General features: G+C 40.7%; 1 protein-coding gene across 4 annotated transcripts in view; it reads right to left on the bottom strand.

The window, feature by feature from the left end:
• The window catches only part of ALMS1 (ALMS1 centrosome and basal body associated protein), a 143,069-nt gene that overhangs the window by 74,470 nt on the left and 48,319 nt on the right, over nucleotides 1–20,280 (bottom strand). For all 4 annotated transcript variants that reach the window (XM_074332174.1, XM_074332176.1, XM_019712865.2 and 1 more), the window contains 2 exons: nucleotides 11,280–16,925; nucleotides 10,068–10,201 (listed from right to left, as the gene is read on the bottom strand). In XM_074332174.1, the coding sequence (XP_074188275.1) occupies nucleotides 10,068–10,201; nucleotides 11,280–16,925 (5,780 nt within the window). The remainder of the gene's footprint in view (nucleotides 1–10,067; nucleotides 10,202–11,279; nucleotides 16,926–20,280) is intronic.

Raw genomic sequence — 20,280 nt, 5'->3', positions numbered from 1 at the left:
TGCTCAGGTGCCCCCAGTTAAGGCTCGCATTCCCAGCATTGTATAGTTAATTGAGGACATCCAAAGGGCTCCAGGGGACTACTTTGCCATGATCAATCTAGCTAATACATTCTATTTAGTATCAATCGCCAAGGAGTCTCAGCTGCAATTTGCTTTCACATTTGAAGGCATCCAATATCCCTTTACCCAACTGCCTATGGGCTATTTTAACACGCCACTGACCACAATCTTTGCTGAGAAAACCTAGATGCCCTTACAGTATCCCCTTGCACCACATTAGATGATGTTCTAATCTGGGGCCCCTCAGAGGATGCAATGTTTGAGGACCTAACGCAGCTGGTGACCCACCTACAACATAGAGGTTGGTTTATTGCCCCACATAAAATTGAAGGGCCAGCCACAACTGTTAACAATGTCTGGGCATTAACGGGTGCTCTGAAGACATTCTGCTTGCAGTTAAACATAAATTGTTAACTATTTAGCCTCCTACCACACTATAGAAAGCCTAAAACATCTTGGGTCTCCACATTTTGCCGGCAACACATACCGTATTTACCCATCATCCTCAGACCCATTTATGCTGTCACACACAAATCCTCTACATTTCATTGGTGAGAAGTTCAACAACAAGCTTTACAGTGGCACAAAGTTCTCCCCTTGGCTCCCCCTTCCGGGCTGAGACACCTGCCACCATGGACTATGTACTACCAGCTTTGGGACCAGGAAGCTGCTCCCCACAGCCCCCGGCTGCACTCCCTTAGAACGTCAATTTCTGGATCCTTACTGAGCTTTGTTAGAAACAGAGGCCCTCACAGGATGGAGCCTATTCTCCGGCATACCCACATTCCCATAACACCATGTTTCCCAACAGCGGCTGGGCATGGCCACCAATGCTTCTTTGCTAAAATGAAAATATTAGGTTGGAGCAAAAGTAGTTGCGGTTTTTGTAATTACTTTTAACCTTTTAAACCACAATTACTTTTGCACCAACCTAACAGTACCTTCAAGCAATGGACTAAACCTGATATGGCAGGTCTTTCTAAATTACGGGAGGATGTAATTCCCCAACCCTTAGCCCCCTGGACCTTGAGGAACTGCGCCCGTTGCCTAAGCCTCTGGAGACTTGGGGTAGCCCCTGGGAAGAGCTGACAGTGAGAGAGGGAGTCTGTGTACTTCACAGATGGCAGCGCCACCACCACACACGGTGGAGCCCGATGGAGAACAGCAGTGTACCATCCTGCCAGGGGCAGCACACTTGTCAAAGGTGGCAAGTAGGCAAGGCTCAGCTTGCTGAGCTTGCGGCGGTACAAATAGCTGTGCAGAGCACTGTTATCCTTGACAAGCCTCTTGTCCACATTTTTACTGACTCATGCGTGGTTAACTGGTTAGCAGTTTGGTCAGGCCAATGACAGCAGGACAATTTTCACATTCAAGGCTGTACCATTTGCGGTGCCCCAATTTAGAAGGGCATTGCCTAGGCACCAACCACAATTAAGGTTACCCATGTTTCACCACATACAAAAACTAGCACACCAGAGTCTATCTTTAAATGTGAGGCAAATGCCCTTGCCCAAATCCATGTTACCAACATTCAGGGCTCTCAACCAATGATTCTTTACCAACAACTCTATTCATCCCACTACCACAAAACCACAGGTCCCCGCCACCCCTCATCAATCCACCATTCCAGCCTTTTTTAGTCACCACTTCCATGCTCCTTATTCTCTGGACCAATGGTCCCATCTCAACAGGTCACAGGGAAACTGCTGCCACACAGGCCGAGGCCACCGCAGGGGCCTTCTGCTTAAGGAAGCCCTTGCAAACTGAGTGGTTCTGAATTGCAAATTATGCTCCCAAGCACTGGAAACTTCCCTGTCAAGCTTCACTTCCAAAGACTGCCCTATTAGCTTCGGCACGTTAATTTCATAGAGCATCTTCCTCCGACTAAAGGCACTATCTGCTTTCCTATATCCACCCGCAGAGCAGGGAATCTCTTTCCTAAGAACACCCCATTTGGCCCTCCTGATATCATTGACTCAGATGAAGGATCTCATTTTACTGCCCCTCTAACACAGCACTGGGCTCTCCAACAGGGCAACCAATGGAACTTTCACCTCTCACAGGCATAGGTCTCTGGCATTACTGAATACCACAATGGCCTTTTAAAATCCTTGCTCCTTAAGTTACAGGGTAGTAAATGGACTTCCTTGCTGCTAGGGGCACTTACCACTTTAAACTCTAGACCATATGGCCACCACTCTCCTCACACCAACTGGACTTGTCTGGTCATGCTGCCAATGATTGTTACCACAGGGGAATATGATGCCATCATCTTACAGGACAATATTATTTATATTTTTCCCGACGATATTGAGTCCCCTTACAGATTTCAAATGATCATCTCATCTTCCAACATTTATTGGCAACCCGATTGGGGATGGGTGGTGAGCTATGACCTCCTAGTCCCAGTCCTGCCCCATTAGAAGAACACAGACCCACTATGCTGCTGCTGGGTCACACTTACCTGCCAGATATGCACATTGCAGCTGAAGTTCCAGTGTACAACGACTTTAGTAGAGGGTTCATTTCTCCTAATCATACCTCCCCACAGGAAGTAGAAATAACTGAACCTGGACCCAACAAAAGAATGGTGTGGAACTGTACAAGGGGGAAGAGGCACTCAGGTTGGTTGACACCAGCAACATTAGAAGATGACAGCATGGTGATACGATCACAACACTTGACCCTACCCTACTTTGGAGGAGGCCACCAATGAGCTGCTGACCCACAGCAGCCCCTATCATAATAAATCGTCACATGAGATAATTATCGGATAGGTACGACACTATAAAATGCACATGTTTGCTACTGTTGGCCTTACACTGTGACTTTTCTGCCATCTGGGTCATGGGCTTCCCCTCGAACCCAGAGACAACACTAGAAAGTAGCTGGCCGCACACAACTCTTGCCCACAATTGTACCCCAGGACGGCACGTGTTGGAAGTCAGCCCTAGAAGGGCGAGGCCCAAAATGCTACCAGGTGTGAATAATAGTCAGGCAATTGAAGCCCTCTATCTTAAATGGAACCAATGCCACAAACGCTCAAAGGCCACCAGCCATTATACTACCCTAATTGGCAGGCTTATTCACTTCAGACCCATCTCTGGTAATACAAGGCCAAACATTAAATTGTTGGGAGCATTTAACTAAATTTCCTTTCAGCCAAAGCTACACATGTGCCTCCAACCTTTACTATTATGGATGGTCTCCACATCCTATAACTTGGAAGAAAGCACCTCCCAATCATTTGTGAGGTGCACCCCTGAGGACGCCCAAAATTTGCTGAGAATTTGTGAGACCAGTAGATGCTCCCAACGATGTAAGCAAACCCCAACCAGGGCATCCCAAATCTAAGCGATTCTGTTAGGCCCCTTGGTCCCTCAGGTCCCCTCCTTGGTGGCTACCTTGGGGAGACATCCCCAGATGATGTCTCCTTCCACCTGCAACAACACAGGTGATGACGCCACGGGAAACAACTTCACCCCAAATGCTGCCTCTGCAACCTTCCACTACAGCGTAGATGACGCCCAGGAAGGCACAGCAGCTGATGATGGCAAAGATTCCGTGGGACTTACTGAACTGAATGCCTGTTTATCTAAATTCCCTGCTGACAAATCCATAAGTGGCATTTTTGAGAGTTAACTATGTGTTTACCTTAAGGCCCCCTTGCTTATTACCATGTTTCCTTGAAAAATAAGGCCTACCCCGAAAATAAGCCATTAAGATCGTCAGGCAGACGAACGCATTTAGAACGTTATGATGATGTTCCAGAAGATGACACGACTATATTTGAATAAATGTAGACTGTTGTACATGAAAAAATAAGACACCCCCTAGAAAATACATCCTAATGCATCTTTTGGAGCAAAAATAAGACCCAGTCTTATTTTCGGGGAAATACGGTATGAGACCCTGTCTTACTTTCGGGGAAACACGGTACAATGCTTGCTGCGGTACTTTGCCTGCTATGCTGCTCTCTGCTGCACCTTTGAGCTTTAGAAGACAAAAGTTTGCGCTGAGTCTCATAACCTTACCGGGCTCTTTCAAACACTTCACTTAGTTGTTTGCCCTAACCACACCCATTAAATTGGTCCACATTCTGCATCCTCCTGGGGATTAGTGAATTTAATTTCTTTTGGGAGGACCCTTCCCTGACTGTGGATGCTACCAACACCACAGCACCCCACACACGCACCCTCCAGGACCACAGCCACAGTCACCCGCCTACACCACCCCGAGGGGACCCTTTCCCATTGTCACCACTCAGGGCTCCAGAATCCTCCCATTCAAACCCTCCAACAGTCCTAATTCTATTTCCTTTTTTGGTTTTTTTGTTTGCTTGTTGTCTCTTCAAACCCCTGTGTCAAGGGCTGAATTTCAGTAGTTCACAGCAAGCCTAATATTTTTATACAATGGGCAGAAAACAGAACTTATTTTTTAGGCTGCTGTAATTGTTGGGCATGTTACAGAGCTCAACAAAAATATTTTCTTGAGTTAGTGGTCTACCCAGCTGATTTATTGACACCGCCCCCATTTTCCCAACGGAAGGCACCCCATGCATCCCTGCAGCTTGCCCGGCCACTCTCTCTGGTGTTCAACTGCTCCAATGTAGAACACTTTCCATAAAGTATGTGGCAACTGGCAGGAGTGCCCACATGCCCTTTATAATCCTTCCTTTCTACCTACTCGGCACCAGTATCACATGGAAGAATATGACCTACACCTGGCCCCAAGGAGCACAATTCCCACCATATTGGGCCTCGCAGCTCAGTTGCCCAGGAGGCACCCGAAATTACATCAGCTTCCCCAATAAAACAGTTAGTGTCCACTGTGAGTCCAGTGCTCTAGTCCATCACACATTCATGGTTCTCCACACGTGCACTTCTCTTCCCCTCAACCTTTTTGCCGGCCCCTGGGGAGTCCTATGTGTCATACCATGTACCTGAGTCTCCTTGGGACTCCCCTTATACAGATCACTAAACAGGAATCCCAATCTACCTCTCTTTCTGCCCCTCACGTCAAGAGCGTGTGGTATTCATCCCCATTATGTCGGAAGTAGGTGAGTGACTATCCCTCACAGGAAGGGGTCAGGCACCACAAGAGGCACACAAGAACAAAGCATTAAGGCAAACACCAACCTGTCACCCGCACTGGCTAAACATATCAGGCTGGTACACCAAAGCAGGGCCTCATGCAACAACATGAATCTTTAGTCAGATGGTTTTGGATAACTGTTTCGTTTCAGATGACTTACTGGCCAAGGAAAAAGGTGTATGCATTGTAAAGGGCACCCGGTGCTGCATGCATGTTAATAATACTGGACAAAATCAAACAAATTTACAAAAGATAGCCCAACAGGCACCAGTATTCCATAACCTGACCCAAATTTTTAATCAAATACCTACCTTAAACTTATCCATGGGCTTTATTTTCTTGACAAATGGGGGGGATAATTATGGACAGGTTTTCAAACTATCGTTTATCTACTGATGTTCTTGACTGGCATTTTGCTTCGCTCATGCTTCATAGGCTAGGTGACCAAAACCCTGCCAGTGGCTTTTAAAATCTCCACCATCCTGACAGTGCCCATGGTTTTCCCTAAACACTAATGCCTAGGCATCACAGGGTCAATTGTGATGAGAAAACAGCTATTTTGAGTTGCTACCTAGGCATTTTACAGTATGACAGCCCTGCTCACACCCAGAGTCTGGACAATTAGATAAGGACCCGAGTTTAGGATTCCCACCACAAGTTCCCTCTTTGTTTCTTCCAGGGCACCTTTTAAAATAATCTCTTAGAGTTGAGTCTATGAAAATTTAGTGACTTCTGTCTCAACCACCTTATAAGTAAGAGGTACTTGCTACCCTGCTTTCTATCTCCTTGACAGAGGTCTGCCCTTCACTCAGTTCAGTGCACCCTACCACTCACACTACTGGGTCTGTAAGTAATAAATCTTGTGACTTTACTTCCTTTGTGTGAGTATATTCAACTTGTGTCTTCAATCAAAACAACCCTGGGGTTTTCATTTCCCCAAAGTGGGAGCTCAGATGCTGAGAAAGCTACCTGCTGACCCCACGTAGGTGGCTTGTGTCTCCTCATTCAAGAGGTCATAATCTGCATATTATTAATTTAATATACCAGCTCCAGGCACCACAACACAGCATACTACAATGCAAAAATTTTTCTTGAAGAAACAGAGCAAGCATTAAACCAGACATGGCAGGAATGTTGCAATTATCAGACCAGGAATTTTAAAAAAACTACAATTAATATGCTAAGGGCTCTAATGGATGAAAGGTACAGCATGCAAGAAAACAAAAACAATGTAAGCAGAAAGATGAAAATCCCAGGAATGAATGAAAAAGAAATGCTAGAGATAAAAAACACTGTAATAAAAATGAAGAATGCCTTTGATGGGTTCATTAGTGATAGGACATGGCCAAGATAAGAATCTTGAGCTTCAAGATATCTCAATAGAAGCCTCCAAAACTGAAAAGCAAAGAGAACAAAGAATGAAAAAAGAAAAAAGATAAATAACAGAACAGAGAACATCAAAGGACTCTGAGACAACTACAAAAGATGTGGCATATAAGCAATAGGAATACCAGAAAGAGATGAAACAAACAAAAGAAATATCTGAAACAACAATAACTAAGAATATCTCCCAAATTAATGTCAGACACCAAAATACAGATCCAGGAAGTTCAGAGAACACCAAGCAGGATAAATGCTAAGAAAACTACACTTAGGCATGACATTTTCAAAGTACAGAAAAATCAAACATAAAGAAAAAATCCTGAAAGAAGCTAAAGGGCAAAATGCCTTATTTATAGAAAAAGAATTACATCCAACTTCCCCTCAGAAACCATACAAGCAGGAAGAGAATACAGTGAAATATTTAAAGTGTTCAGAGAAAAAAACCACCAACTTAGAATTATACTTCAATCTGAAGGAGAATTAACACTTTCTCTGACAAACAAAAACTGAAGAAATTTGTGCCAGTAGATCTGCCATGCAACAAATGTTAACAGAAATACTTTACAGAAGAAAAAAATATAGGTCAAAAACTCAGACCTACATAAAGAAAGAGCATCAAAGAAGTGATAAGTGAAGGTAAAAAAATAAAATTTTTTTCTTATTCTTAATTAATCTAACATAAGTTTGTTCAAAATACTGCTTGAATATGTGTGTGTGCACGTGTGTGTGTTTGTGTGTGTAAAATGATGACAGGAATGACAGAAGAAACAAGAGGGAAAAATCAGGATTATTTTATTAGAAGGTACTCATGAAGTGATATTTAAAACTGAATTAGTTGTAAGTATATGTTACAAACTGGGGCAACCACTAAAAACATATTTTTTAAAATTATATATATGCACTAAAAAATGAGAGAAAATGTAATCATATAAAATGCTCAACTGGAACTACAAAAGGCTGAAAAGACTGGAAGACAAAAACAGGGACAAAGAACAAGGGCAACAAATAGAAAACAGTATGAATATAGTAGATATTAACCCAAGTATATCAACAACTGCTTTAAATAAAAGTCAACAGTCTAAGTGCACTAATTAAAAACAGATTGTCAGAATGGATCAAAAAACAAGGCCCAACTCTATGCTGTCTACAAGAAAGCCACTTGAAATATGAAGACACATATAATTTAAAACTAAATGGAGGGCCGGCCCAGTGGCTCAGGCGGTTAGAGCTCTGTGCTCCTAACTCCGAAGGCTGCCGGTTTGATTCCCACATGGGTGGGCTCTCAACCACAAGGTTGCCAGTTCAATTCCTCGACTCCAGCAAGGGATGGTGGGCTCCGCCCCCTGCAACTAAGATTGAACACGGCACCTTGAGCTGAGCTGCCGCTGAGCTCCCGGATGGCTCAGTTGGTTGGAGCACGTCCTCTCAACCACAAGGTTGCTGGTTCGACTCCCGCAAAGAATGGTGGGCTGCGCCCCCTGCAACTAGCAACTAGCAACTGGCAACGGCAACTGGACCTGGAGCTGATCTGCACCTTCCAAAACTAAGACTGAATGGACAACAACTTGAAGCTAAACGGCACCCTCCACAACTAAGATCGAAAGGACAAAAACTTGACTTGGAAAAAAGTCCTGGAAGTACACACTGTTCCCCAATAAAGTCCTGTTCCCCCCAATAAAATCTTTAAAAACAAAAACAAAAAAAAGAACACCATAGGCTGATATGACCATTAGAAATCATAAAATATGATTTCTAAATATACTTCAAAGAGAATACTAAATATACTTCATGCTGGTCAGATCACATGTGAAATTCTGTGTTTAATTTAATTCAAGACACCATATTTTAAGAGGAATACAAACTATAATCTACCTAAAAAAAGGTAATTTGCTTTAATCAACATACGAAGATTAAAGAAATAAAAAAATATAGATTACTGGGGAGAATATATACTTTTAAACAAAGGGTGCTAGGGTAACTAATTACCCATTTTATTGTTACTTTTTTCACAAGCATATATGTAAACCTAAAATCCAATCTAATTTATACTTTTAAAACACTTTTCCAAAATTGATAAGCCAGTAATTATGCTATATCACTGATGAACAATTTTCTAAGCAACTAAGAATTAGGCTATAAAGTCTATGCCTATGATACCTATATCAATTTTTATACGATTAATAATTACAGCAGTTGCAAATTACTGAGCATTAGCTAGATATCACACATTCTACTATGCATTTGATAGGCAGTATCTCATGAAAGCCATACCAAAACCCTGTAAGGCAGATATTATTATAATACCCTATGATCATACATAATAGAAGACCAAACTCCCTATCTATCCACAAGAGAATAAACTACGACATATTCATACATTGAATACTTAAATAAAAAGGAATAAACTAAAACTATGTACATCTACATAAAAGAATCTCAACAACCTACAACTGTATGGAAAACACAATTACATATACCATGTTAATGACATCTATCATAGAGTTGAAAACCATACTAAACAGCAAGAAAATCAATACATGTCAGGATAGGAAGTAAAAGAATTATGACTGGGGAAGGGGACACAGGACTTCAAGTGTTTTTGCTAACATTCTATTTCTCAAACTGAATGGCTGATATACAGGAATTAATTTTAATCTATTCTTTATATACATGTTTTATATATATTCTTTTCTATGCATGAAACAGTTCACAAGAGAAGGAAAATAAGTACTATTAAAAAAAAGTCGGGTTGGCCCGGTGGCTCAGGCAGTTAGAGCTCCACGTTCCTAACTCCGAAGGCTGCCGGTTCGATTCCCACATGGGCCAGTGGGCTCTCAACCACAAGGTTGCCAGTTCAACAACTCGACTCCCGCAAGGGATGGTGGGCTCCGCCCCCTACAACTAGCAACGGCAACGGGACCTGGAACTGAGCTGCGCCCTCCACAACTAAGACTGAAAGGACAACAACTTAACTTGGAAAAAAAGTCCTGGAAGTACACACAGTTCCCCAATAAAGTCCTGTTCCCCTTCCCCAATAAAAATCTTAAAAAAAAAAAAGTCATTTATACATAGGCCATTAGCGCTCTGTGTTCCTAAGCAGAGAATACACATCTGAAAATAGCTGGACTTCATTTGCATCTCAAGATACCACCCTCAAGAGGAAATAAGAATGATGATAATATATTGATAAAACAAATCTATTTTATTTTCCAAAGGAGGTAAATGTTTTTAAATAGATGAATTTGGAATTAATCAAAACCTACAGAATCTAATCCTTGATCTTAATTTTTGAAGAATTAAGGCTCCTAATTCTGTAAGCCAAAGACTACTAGTGATTCAGCTCGAGTCATCAAGGCCCAGGTAAGAGATCCAAATTCTATTATACTACCCTTTCTTTCACATTTTCTCTCCTCATTTCTAGATTTCTTTTCTTTTTTTTTTTTTTCTTCAATTACAGTGGACATTCCATATTATTTTATGTTAGTTTCAGGTGTACAGCATAGTGGTTAGATTCTAGATTTCTTTTATACCTTGGACAAGTCAGTTGTTCTTCCATGACCAAACAACTTTGCTTTGATCTCTTCTACTTTTCTCCTGTCATCCTCATTTAATTCTGAAATGGAGTAGCCACACTCACGAGCCATGTTAAACTTCAGATTCCAGGCTAAAGAGAAAGCATAAAAACACTTGAGATAATACAGTGCAGACACGGGAATTTGTCAGTGACAAGAGCACAGATCATCAATATATCCAGTTTCTACCACATGCTTAGCAAAAAGTGTGTGCTCTCAATTATGTGACAAGCTCTTCAAAGTTCCTGAGATTATTTCACTGAAAAGTCTGATTTTTTTAAACCTTATTTTACAGATCTTTCTTCAAAGAGACCCCTTTAAATATGGTATTCAAACATTTTTATCTTCATCTTCCTTCTAATCCGGATAATCCCTTTGCCTTCCCCATTAGCTCCTACTACAGCTACTGTCACTTCCATGAGAGCTGATATTTAAAAATAATAAATAAAAGTTGGAGTTTTTTGGAGGATCAAAATATGCGTAAGTGATAGAAGGAATGGTATAGGCAATTAATCTCAAGGGAAGATTTCCAAGTAGGCCTGAATTGCTTATAAGTTGCCCTCCAAAATATACTCCCCGTATTGTCAAGATTTTTTTCTTTTTTAATGGAATTCTATTATTAGTGATTAATGCGATTAGTAAATATTCTCTTTTAAACTTCTGACTCAAGTTTTAGTGTGAAATACCTTGTATTTTTTTCTAATGTCTAACATTTGCTACAAGAATTTCATTAACAAAGAGGATGTGTGAGAAAGGATATAGACTGATTTATAGAGTTTTAGAGTTTTATATAGAGAGTTTTACAATATAGAATGATTTAGAGCAAAGCAAATGGGTTTCGTTTTTGTTTTTTCTGCCTCCAAAATAAGGATATTATAATGGGATTAGGAAAACCTGAGCGCTTTAGGAGTCTGGAAACCCAAGCTATCTCCTTACTCTCCTTCAGACATCAGAACCAAATTTTCCTAAGACCCTATTATAAAATCAAACTAGCACTATTAATACTGTGATTTACCTACACTATTGGTTAAGTGGACTTATTCTGGATTGCGGGTGGAAAAATGTAATCATCCTAACAGTTCTACAAGAAAATAATTTAGAACTCCAAACACTTAACTTTAAACAAATGATTAAACGAATGTTTATAAGCTTCACATTATCAGTGCCTACCTCGTGCTCGTACCCGACATTCCTCTTCCTCTGCATTTCTGAGTATCTGTTTAGCGTGATTCAATGAGGATTCACACTGCAGAAGGTTTTTCACATGTGCAGCCAATGAATCTACACTACTACCACCCCCATCATCACTCTCTGACGTACCCTCGTCCTCTCTGCTATCTGTCATGCTTGTCTTGGGTGAAGCGCATGGAAAAAAGTTTAGAAGAACATCAGAAACTGACTCTAAGGAATTACTGTCCCATGAGCAGGAACTTGCATCACTACTTGAATCACTTTTTATGATAGTCATCATAGGGATAAGAATTTTATTCCTAACTGTTCCACTACACCCTTCAGGTTCAGATCTCATTACAGATTTGGCTGCTTTATGTTGCCTAAGGTTTTCGTCTAATGCTACTCTGGCTTGGCTTTCTGCTTCCTGTAGAGGACTTCTAACTGTAGCTGAAGGAATAAACTCCCAATTTTCAATGCCTCTCTGGCATTTTAGGTTTGTCTGTGTGCTAATATCCTTCTGTATGCACTTGTTGCTCGGACTTTCCTCTGTGAATGGCTGTCTCTGAAGCAAATCAACATTAGATTCATCAGCTGTAGGGGGTTCTTTGAAGCAAACTACCTTCTTAGATTGAACAAATGAAACATCACTAACATCTCTGAAAGGGACAAGAGCAGGGAAATTGCGTCGTTTCAGTGCTATATTTTCTGCCTCCATTAAAAGTGTCCGAATCGCTTTAAGAGTTTTAGAATCACTGTCTGTATCCTGGAATTCTTCTGAGCCAACATTGTCAAAATCTGAAGGCTCTGGCTGATTTATTACAACTCTACCATCAGCCTGAGAATTTAAAGGCATATTGTTCGAGATAATACTAGAGTTAGAAGAATCCAAATTATCTATTAGCTTTTGGACATGACCTGAAACAAGTTTGTGCTTCTCACTGTGTGAGTAAGCAGCAGGGGGAGCTGTGGATGACCCAGTAATCTGCTCAGCTTGCCCACGACCACTTGAGAACTTCAGGGCGTCTTCAGTTAGATGTCCATCTGGCAAACCCTGTTGATAGAATGTATCTGGTTTCTCTATGTGTGAAAAAACACTAGGAGGAGCTGTTGTTAACACAGTTGTCTGGTCAGCTGGTCCAGGAATCTTTGAAACCTTTAATGCATCTTCAGTTAGATGTTTGTCTGGTAATTCCTGTGAAAATTTCTCTCTGTGTGAATAGGAACTAGAAAGAGGAATTGGTATACCAGAATTCACTGAAGTTGGTTCAGGGACAGATGAAGTCTTAGGAATATCTTCATTATAATGTCTACCTGGCAAATGCTGTTTAAAGAAAATACTGGGCTTTACTCTCTGAGAATTAGAATTAGGCAAAACTGTCAGTAATGGAGTCTTCTGGTCATCTGATCCAATCACAGTTGAAATTTTGGGTTTCTCTTTATGTGAGTAAAAACTAGAAGATGCTGCTGGTACCCCAGTTTTCTGGTCAGCTGGTCCAGGAATAGCTGAAATTTTCAAAGTTTCTTCAGTAATATCTGACAATTCCTTCTGGTAAGAAGAGATGGTGCTCTCTCTATGTGAATGGGAAGAGGGCACAATTCGTATACCATTCTGGTCAACTGGTCTAGGAACTACTAAAACTTTTAAAGCATCCTGATTAGGATCTGGCAACTCTTGCTGGTAAGAAATGATGGGCTTTTCTCTGGGTGAGTAAGAAGTAGAGGTTACTACTGGTATCCCAGTCTTCTGGTCAGCTGGTTTAGGAACCCCTAAAACCTTTAAAGTCCCTTGAGTAAGATCTGGTAACTCTTGCTGGTAAGAAATGGTGGGCTTCTCTCTAAATGAATAGGAACTAGATGGTACTGTAGGTGTCCCAGTCTTCTGGTCAGCTGGTCCAGGAACAGCCGAAACTTTCAGAGCCTCTTCAGTTAGCTGACTGTCTGGCAAGGCTTGTGGGTAGAAAATAAAGGGCTGCTCTCTATGAGAGTAGGAAGTAGAGGACATTGTAGGTATCCCAGTCTTTTGCTCAGCTGGTCCAGAAGCTGAAACATTCAGGGCCTCTTCAGTGAGATGTCTATTTGCTAAGGTCTGATGGTAGAAAATAATGGGCTTCCCTCCAAGTGAGTAGGAACTTGAAGGTAATGTTGGTATCCCAGTCTTCTGATTGCCTGTTCCAGCTGAAACTTTCAGAACCTCTTCAGTTAGATGACTATCTGGCAACTCTTGTTGGTAGAAAATACTGGGCTTCTCTCTATGTGAGTCGGAACTAGAAGGTTCTGATGGTAACTCAGCCTTCTGGTCAACTGGTCCACGAACACCAGAAGTTCTCAGAGCCTCTTCAGGTACCTGACTCTCTGTCAAGCCCTGTGGGTAGAAAATAATGGGCTTCTCTCTATGGGCGTAGGAACTAGAAGGTTCTGATGGTAACTCAGTCTTCTGGTCAGCTGGTCCACGAACACCAGAAGTTCTCAGAGCCTCTTCAGGTACCTGACTCTCTGTCAAGCCCTGTGGGTAGAAAACAATGGGCTTCTCTCTATGGGCGTAGGAACTAGAAGGTTCTGATGGTAACTCAGTCTTCTGGTCAGCTGGTCCACGAACACCAGAAGTTCTCAGAACCTGTTCAGGTACCTGACTCTCTGTCAAGCCCTGTGGGTAGAAAACAATGGGCTTCTCTCTATGGGCGTAGGAACTAGAAGGTTCTGATGGTAACTCAGTCTTCTGGTCAGCTGGTCCACGAACACCAGAAGTTCTCAGAACCTCTTCAGGTACATGACTCCCTGTCAAGCCCTGTGGGTAGAAAACAATGGGCTTCTCTCTATGGGCGTAGGAACTAGAAGGTTCTGATGGTAACTCAGTCTTCTGGTCAGCTGGTCCACGAACACCAGAAGTTCTCAGAACCTCTTCAGGTACATGACTCCCTGTCAAGCCCTGTGGGTAGAAAACAATGGGCTTCTCTCTATGTGAGTCTGTACTAGAAGGTTCTGATGGTAACTCAGCCTTCTGGTCAGCTGGTCCACGAACACCAGAAGTTCTCAGAGCCTCTTCAGGTATATGACTCTCTGTCAAGCCCTGTGGGTAGAAAATAATGGGCTTCTCTCTATGAGCGTAGGAACTAGAAGGTTCTGATGGTAACTCAGTCTTCTGGTCAGCTGGTCCAGGAACAGCTGTAACTTTTGGAACCTCTTCAAGTAGATGACTGTCTGGCGAGGACGGTGCTGAGACAGTAATGTGCTTCTCTCTATGTGGGTAGGAAATAGAGGGTAGTGTTGGTATCCCAGTCTTCTGGTCAGCTGGTCCAGAAATGGTGGAAACTTTCAGAACCTCTTCAGTGAGATGAATGTCTGGTAAAGCCTGTGGATAGAAAATAATAGGCTTCTCTCTATGAGCATAGAAACTAGAAGGTTCTGGTGGAAACCCAGTCTTCTGGTCATCTGGTCCAGGAACAGTTGTAACTCTCAGAACCTCTTCAGGGAGGTGACTGTCTGGCAAGTCCTGTGGGTAGAAAAGAAAGGGCTTCTCTCTGTATGAGTAAGAAGTAGAGGTTACAGTTGGAATCCCAGTCTTCGGCTCAGCTGATCCAGGAACAGCTGAAACCTTCTGAGCCTGTTCAGTTAAACGACTATCTGGCAACTCCTGTTGGTAGAAAACATTGGGCTTCTCTTTATGTGAGTTGAAACTAGAGGGTACTGTTAGTATACCAGTCGTCTGGTCAGCTGGTCTAGGAGTAGATGAAACTCTCAGAGCCTCTTCAGTTAGATGACTATCTGATAATGTCTGCTGGTTCAAATTACTGGGCTTCTCTTCAAATGAGTAGGACCCAGAGAACCCTGTTGGTACCCCAGTGTTCTGCTCAGCTGGTCCTGGAACAGCTGAAACTTGTAGAGCCTCTTCAGTTAGATGACTGTCTGGAAACTCCTGCTGGTAAAAAATAACGGGTTTCTCTCTATGTGAGTAGGAAGTAGGGGGTGCTATTGATATCCCAGTCTTTTGGTGAGCTGGTCCAGAAACAGCTGTCGTGTTCAGAGTCTCTTTAGTTAAATGACTAACTGGAAACTCCTGTTGGTAGAAAATACTGGGCTTCTCTCTATGTGAGTAAGGAGTAGAAGTTACCGTAGGTATCCCAGTCTTCTCGTCAGTGAATCCATGAACAGCTGAAACTTGCTGAGGCTGTTCAGTTAGATGACTTTCTGGCAATGTCTGTTGAAAGAAAATATGGGGCCTCTCTCTATGTGAGTAAGGAGTAGAGATCACTGTAGGAATCCCAGTCTTCTTGTCAGCGAATCCAGAAACAGCTGAAACTTCCTGAGACTGGTCAGTTAGCTGACTGTCTGGTAACTCTTGTTGATAGAAAATACTAGGCTGCTCTCTACGTGAATAAGAAGCAGAGGTCACTGTAGGTATCCCAGTCTTCTGGTCTGCGAATCCAGAAACAGCTGAAACTTGCTGAGACTGTTGAGTTAGATGACTTTCTGGCAATGTCTGTTGAAAGAAAATATGGGGCTTTTCTCCATGTGAGAAAGCAGAGGTTACTGTACGTATCCCAGTCTTCTGGTGAGCTGGTCCAGGAACATCTGTGACTTTCTCAGACTGTTCAGTTGGATGATTGTCTGGTGACTCTTGCTGGTAGAAAATACTAGGCTGCTCTCTATGTGAGAAAGACACAGAAGTTTCTGTAGGTATCCCAGTCTTCTGGTGAGCTGGTGCAGAAACAGCTAAAACTTGCTGAGACTGGTCAGTTAGCTGACCATCTGGTAATTCTTGTTGATAGAAAACACTAGGCTGCTCTCCATGTGAGAAAGAAGCAGAGGTTATTGTTGGTATCCCCGTCTTCTGGTGAGCTGGTCCAGGAATAGCTGTGACTTTCTCAGACTGTTCAGCTGGATGACTGTCTGGTAACTGTTGCTGGTAGAAAATACTGGGCTTCTCTCTATGTGAGTAAGGAGTAGGGGTCACTGTAGGTATCCCAGTCTTCTGGTCAGTGAATCCAGGAGCAGCTGAAACTTTCAGAGCCTCTTCAGTGAGATGACTTTCCGGCACTGTCTGTAGATAGAAAATATGGGGCTTTTCTCCATGTAAGTAAGAAGCAGAGGATACTGTTGGTATCCCAGTCGTTTGATCAGCTGGTCCAGAAACACTTGAAACCTTCAAAGCCTGTTCATTTAGATGACTGCCTGGCAGCCGTTGCTGGGAGAAAACAATGTGCTTCTCTCTATATGAACTGGAAGGTGCTGTTGTTTTCTCAGTCTTCTGGTCAGCAGGTCCAGGAACAGCTAAAACTCTTAGAGTCTCTTCAGTTTGATATATGTTTCCCAAGGCCTCTGCGTAGAAAATATCGGGTTTCTTTCTTTGTGAGTAGGAACTTGGAGGGATTGTAGCTATGCCAACATTCTGGTCAGCTAGTTTAGGAACAGCTAAAACATTTAGTGTCTCTTCAGTTACATGACCACCTGTCAGTATCTGTTGGTTGAGAGTATCAATATGTTGACCAATAGTATTCTCCACAGAAGACCTTACAACCAATTGAGGAAAGTCCTCAGGGGACGAGGGTAAATGAGACCTAACATCAGAATCTCCAGGAGTGGTAGTGATGCCTGGTTTCAAGTTGGATTGAGTAATTTCAGTTATGCCTCCTTTAGAAGTATCTCCTAAAGAAAACGAGATTTGTTAATACTGTTAATATTATATATTTTTTTAATTAAAAACATATTTCTTTTATTCACTAAAAGAAATAAAGCAAGCTTTCCGTCCTTAGGACTTTACACTTCTGGAATGGAATCCTAATGAAATAGTCATCAAAGGATACAAATATGTACACTCAAAGATATTTATTACAAAGCCATTTAAAGCAGCAATCTAATGTGTAAAAAATTTAAATACTCAGCAATCAAGCAATAAATTAAAAATAGCAGTATTTTTTATGGCTATAAGCAGATCTTAAAATTTGGATTTTTGAAGAATTTTCAGTGTGGTGGGAAAATGGTCTCTACTCAGGAATTTGATTTCACCCTACTTATAGCCAACAAGTTAGCCTGTTATTGGGTCATATATGCTGGCAGAAGATATAAGACTCCTCAATCGAGACAAAATACTTTATTCCATAACATAGCAAAGGTTCATCAGCTTATTTTCATGGGTTCCCCTTTCCGCCAAGACCTACAAGGGCTGCGCAATATGGTCCAGACAAATGCTATGCATGATGCTCCTAATAAATGCATCCATAATAAGATACATATTTTTAACTATAAGAAACTCTAAATACTCTAAAGGTTACACTAAGAAGTGTGAACTTAATTCTATATGGCATGGAGAGTTGTTGACAGATATGATCAGAACTATACTGCAGAAATATAGACTTCAAGATGGGTGGGAAATGAATACAAAAGTGTAATCAGCACTGTCTAACAGAACCTTTGGCAACAATGGAAATATTCTATATGTGTACTGTCTAATACAGTAATTCTAAATAAAAGTAGTTCTAAATGGCAGTAAATGACTGCAATATAAATGGCAAGATTTGACAAGTAATGCATTCACTCATTTATTCATTAAAAAAATGACTGTTAATATGGCCCAGTCACTATTCTAGATATAGGAAATAGAAGCAACAAATAAACAGACAAAGCATGCATTCTAATTTTGCCTCATAAAGCTTACATTCTAATAGGAGGAAACAGACAATAAGTAAATTGGTAAAATGTATAGTATGTCAGATGTTAGTAAGATGAATGATATATATAGCAAGTATTATCTATAATTTACAAATAGGGAAATTAAGTTTCAAAGATAACAATGTAAGAGTACTGCTCAATGTGAAGAGCTTGTTAAATTCCGATTCAGTATGTCTGGGGTGGGATCTCACATTCTGCATTTCTAACAACCTTCCTGGTGATACCCAATACTACTGGTTCTCAGGCCACATCTTGAGTAACAAAGATATATTTTTCTAGAGTTGTACAGTGAGTGAATGACAAAAACAGGTACTTTAGCCTTCTAATTCTAAAATTTCTGAACTCTTCACTACAACTTGCTGCCATTCTAAACTCACTGGTGAGCTTCAAAAAAGTAGCTGAACATAGAATGAAATGGGATAAGGATTGAATTTTAAGGTAAAAAGGTAGAAATAGCAAGTGTTAACTCCAAGAAAACTAAAAGGCTAGATGGGAAGGGGGTTGGGGGATGAGTGAAAAAGGTAAAGGGATTAAGAAGTACAAATTGGTAGTTACAAAAAGTCACTGGGATATAAAATACAGTATGGGGAATATAGCCAATGTATTATAAAAACTATGTATGGTGTCAGATGCATACTAGATATACCAGGGGAATCACTTTATAAATTATGTAAACATCCAACCATTACGCTGCACACCTGAAACTAACATAAAATAATATTGAAATGTCAGCTATAATTAAAAAGTATATAGTCACGTGATGTAAAGTAAAGCATAGGGAATATGGTCAATGGTATTTAATAGCTATGTACCATGTCAGATAGAGAGTAGACTTGTTGGGGTTATCGTTATCACTTTGTGAGGTGTATGTGTCTAATCATTATGTTGTTTTATACACCTGAAACTAACAATAAAAATACAATAACATAAAAATACTTCAATAAATGACAAAAAAGAATGAGGATTGAAATAGTTGTTGAAAGTTGAAAATATCTTTTCTATTTTCCAGTACTCTACTACTAATAATGCATTTTCCGAAATACTTGCTTTTATCCTATAGGTATAATTATATTGAATTATATTGACACTTAGTAAAAAAAGAAAAAAAGAAAGAAAGAAAACAAAGAGAAGGAAAGAATGGGTGATAAATCAACAGATTGAAAAACTGAATAACCAATGGGTCAAAGAAGAAACCAAAAGAGAAATTAGAAAATATCTTGAGACAAACAGAAATACAATGTACCAAAATTTATGGGATGCGACAAAAGCAGTTCTAAGTGGGAAGTTTATAGGAATAAATGCCTATATCGAGAGACAAGAAAAATCTCACATAACCTAAAAGAACTAGAAAAAGAAGAGCAAATAAAGCCCAATATTAGCAGAAGGAAGGAAATAAAGGTCAGAGCAGAAATAAATGCTAACATAGAGAATGAAAAGACAATAGAAGAGGTCAATGAAACTAAGAGCTGCTTCTTGAAAGATAAATAAGATTGACAACTCTTTGGCTGGACTCACCAAGGAACAGAGAGACAGGACTTAGTTAGAATCAGAAACGAAAGAAAAGACATTATAACTAATACCAGAGAAATACAAAAGATAATAAGAGACTGCTATGAGGAAATTAAAAACCAACAAACTTGACATCATAGAAGAAATGGATAAATTCCTACAAACATACAACCTACCAGGACTGAATCATGAAGAAAAGAGAAAATCTAAACAGATCGATCACTAGTAAGGAAATTGAATCAGTAATTGAATACCTCCCAACAAACAAATATCCAGGACCAGATGAATTCATTAGTTAATTCTACCAAACATTCAAGGAATTAACACCAATCCTTCTCAAATTCTTCCAAAAAAAACAGAAGAGAACACTTCCTGACTCATTTTACAAGGGCAGAAGCACCCTGACACCAAAACCAGACAAGAATGCCACAAGAAAAGAAAATTACAGGCCTATATTCCTGATGAACATAGAGGCAAAAATCCTCAACAAAATAGCAGCAAACCAAATTGAACAATAAAGGATCATATACCACGACTAAGTGAGATTTATTCCAGGTATGAAAGGATGGATCATCATCTGCAAATCAATCAATGTAATACAACACATTAACAAAATGAATGATAAAAACCAACAGGTCACCTCAATAGATGCAGAAAAAGCATTTGACAAAATTTAACATCCATTTATAATAAAAACATTCAAAAAAAGAGGCATAAAAGAGACAAACCTCAAGATAATAAAGGCCATATGAAAAGCCAACAGTTAATATCATATTCAATCGTGAAAAGCTGAAAGCTTTTCTTCTGAGATCAGGAACAAAAC

Source organism: Rhinolophus sinicus, linkage group LG05 (assembly GCF_036562045.2).
Source record: "Rhinolophus sinicus isolate RSC01 linkage group LG05, ASM3656204v1, whole genome shotgun sequence".
NCBI classification, from domain to species: domain Eukaryota; kingdom Metazoa; phylum Chordata; class Mammalia; order Chiroptera; family Rhinolophidae; genus Rhinolophus; species Rhinolophus sinicus.
Note: the sequence above shows the minus strand (reverse complement) of the source record. Positions and strands in the feature narration are given on the sequence as shown.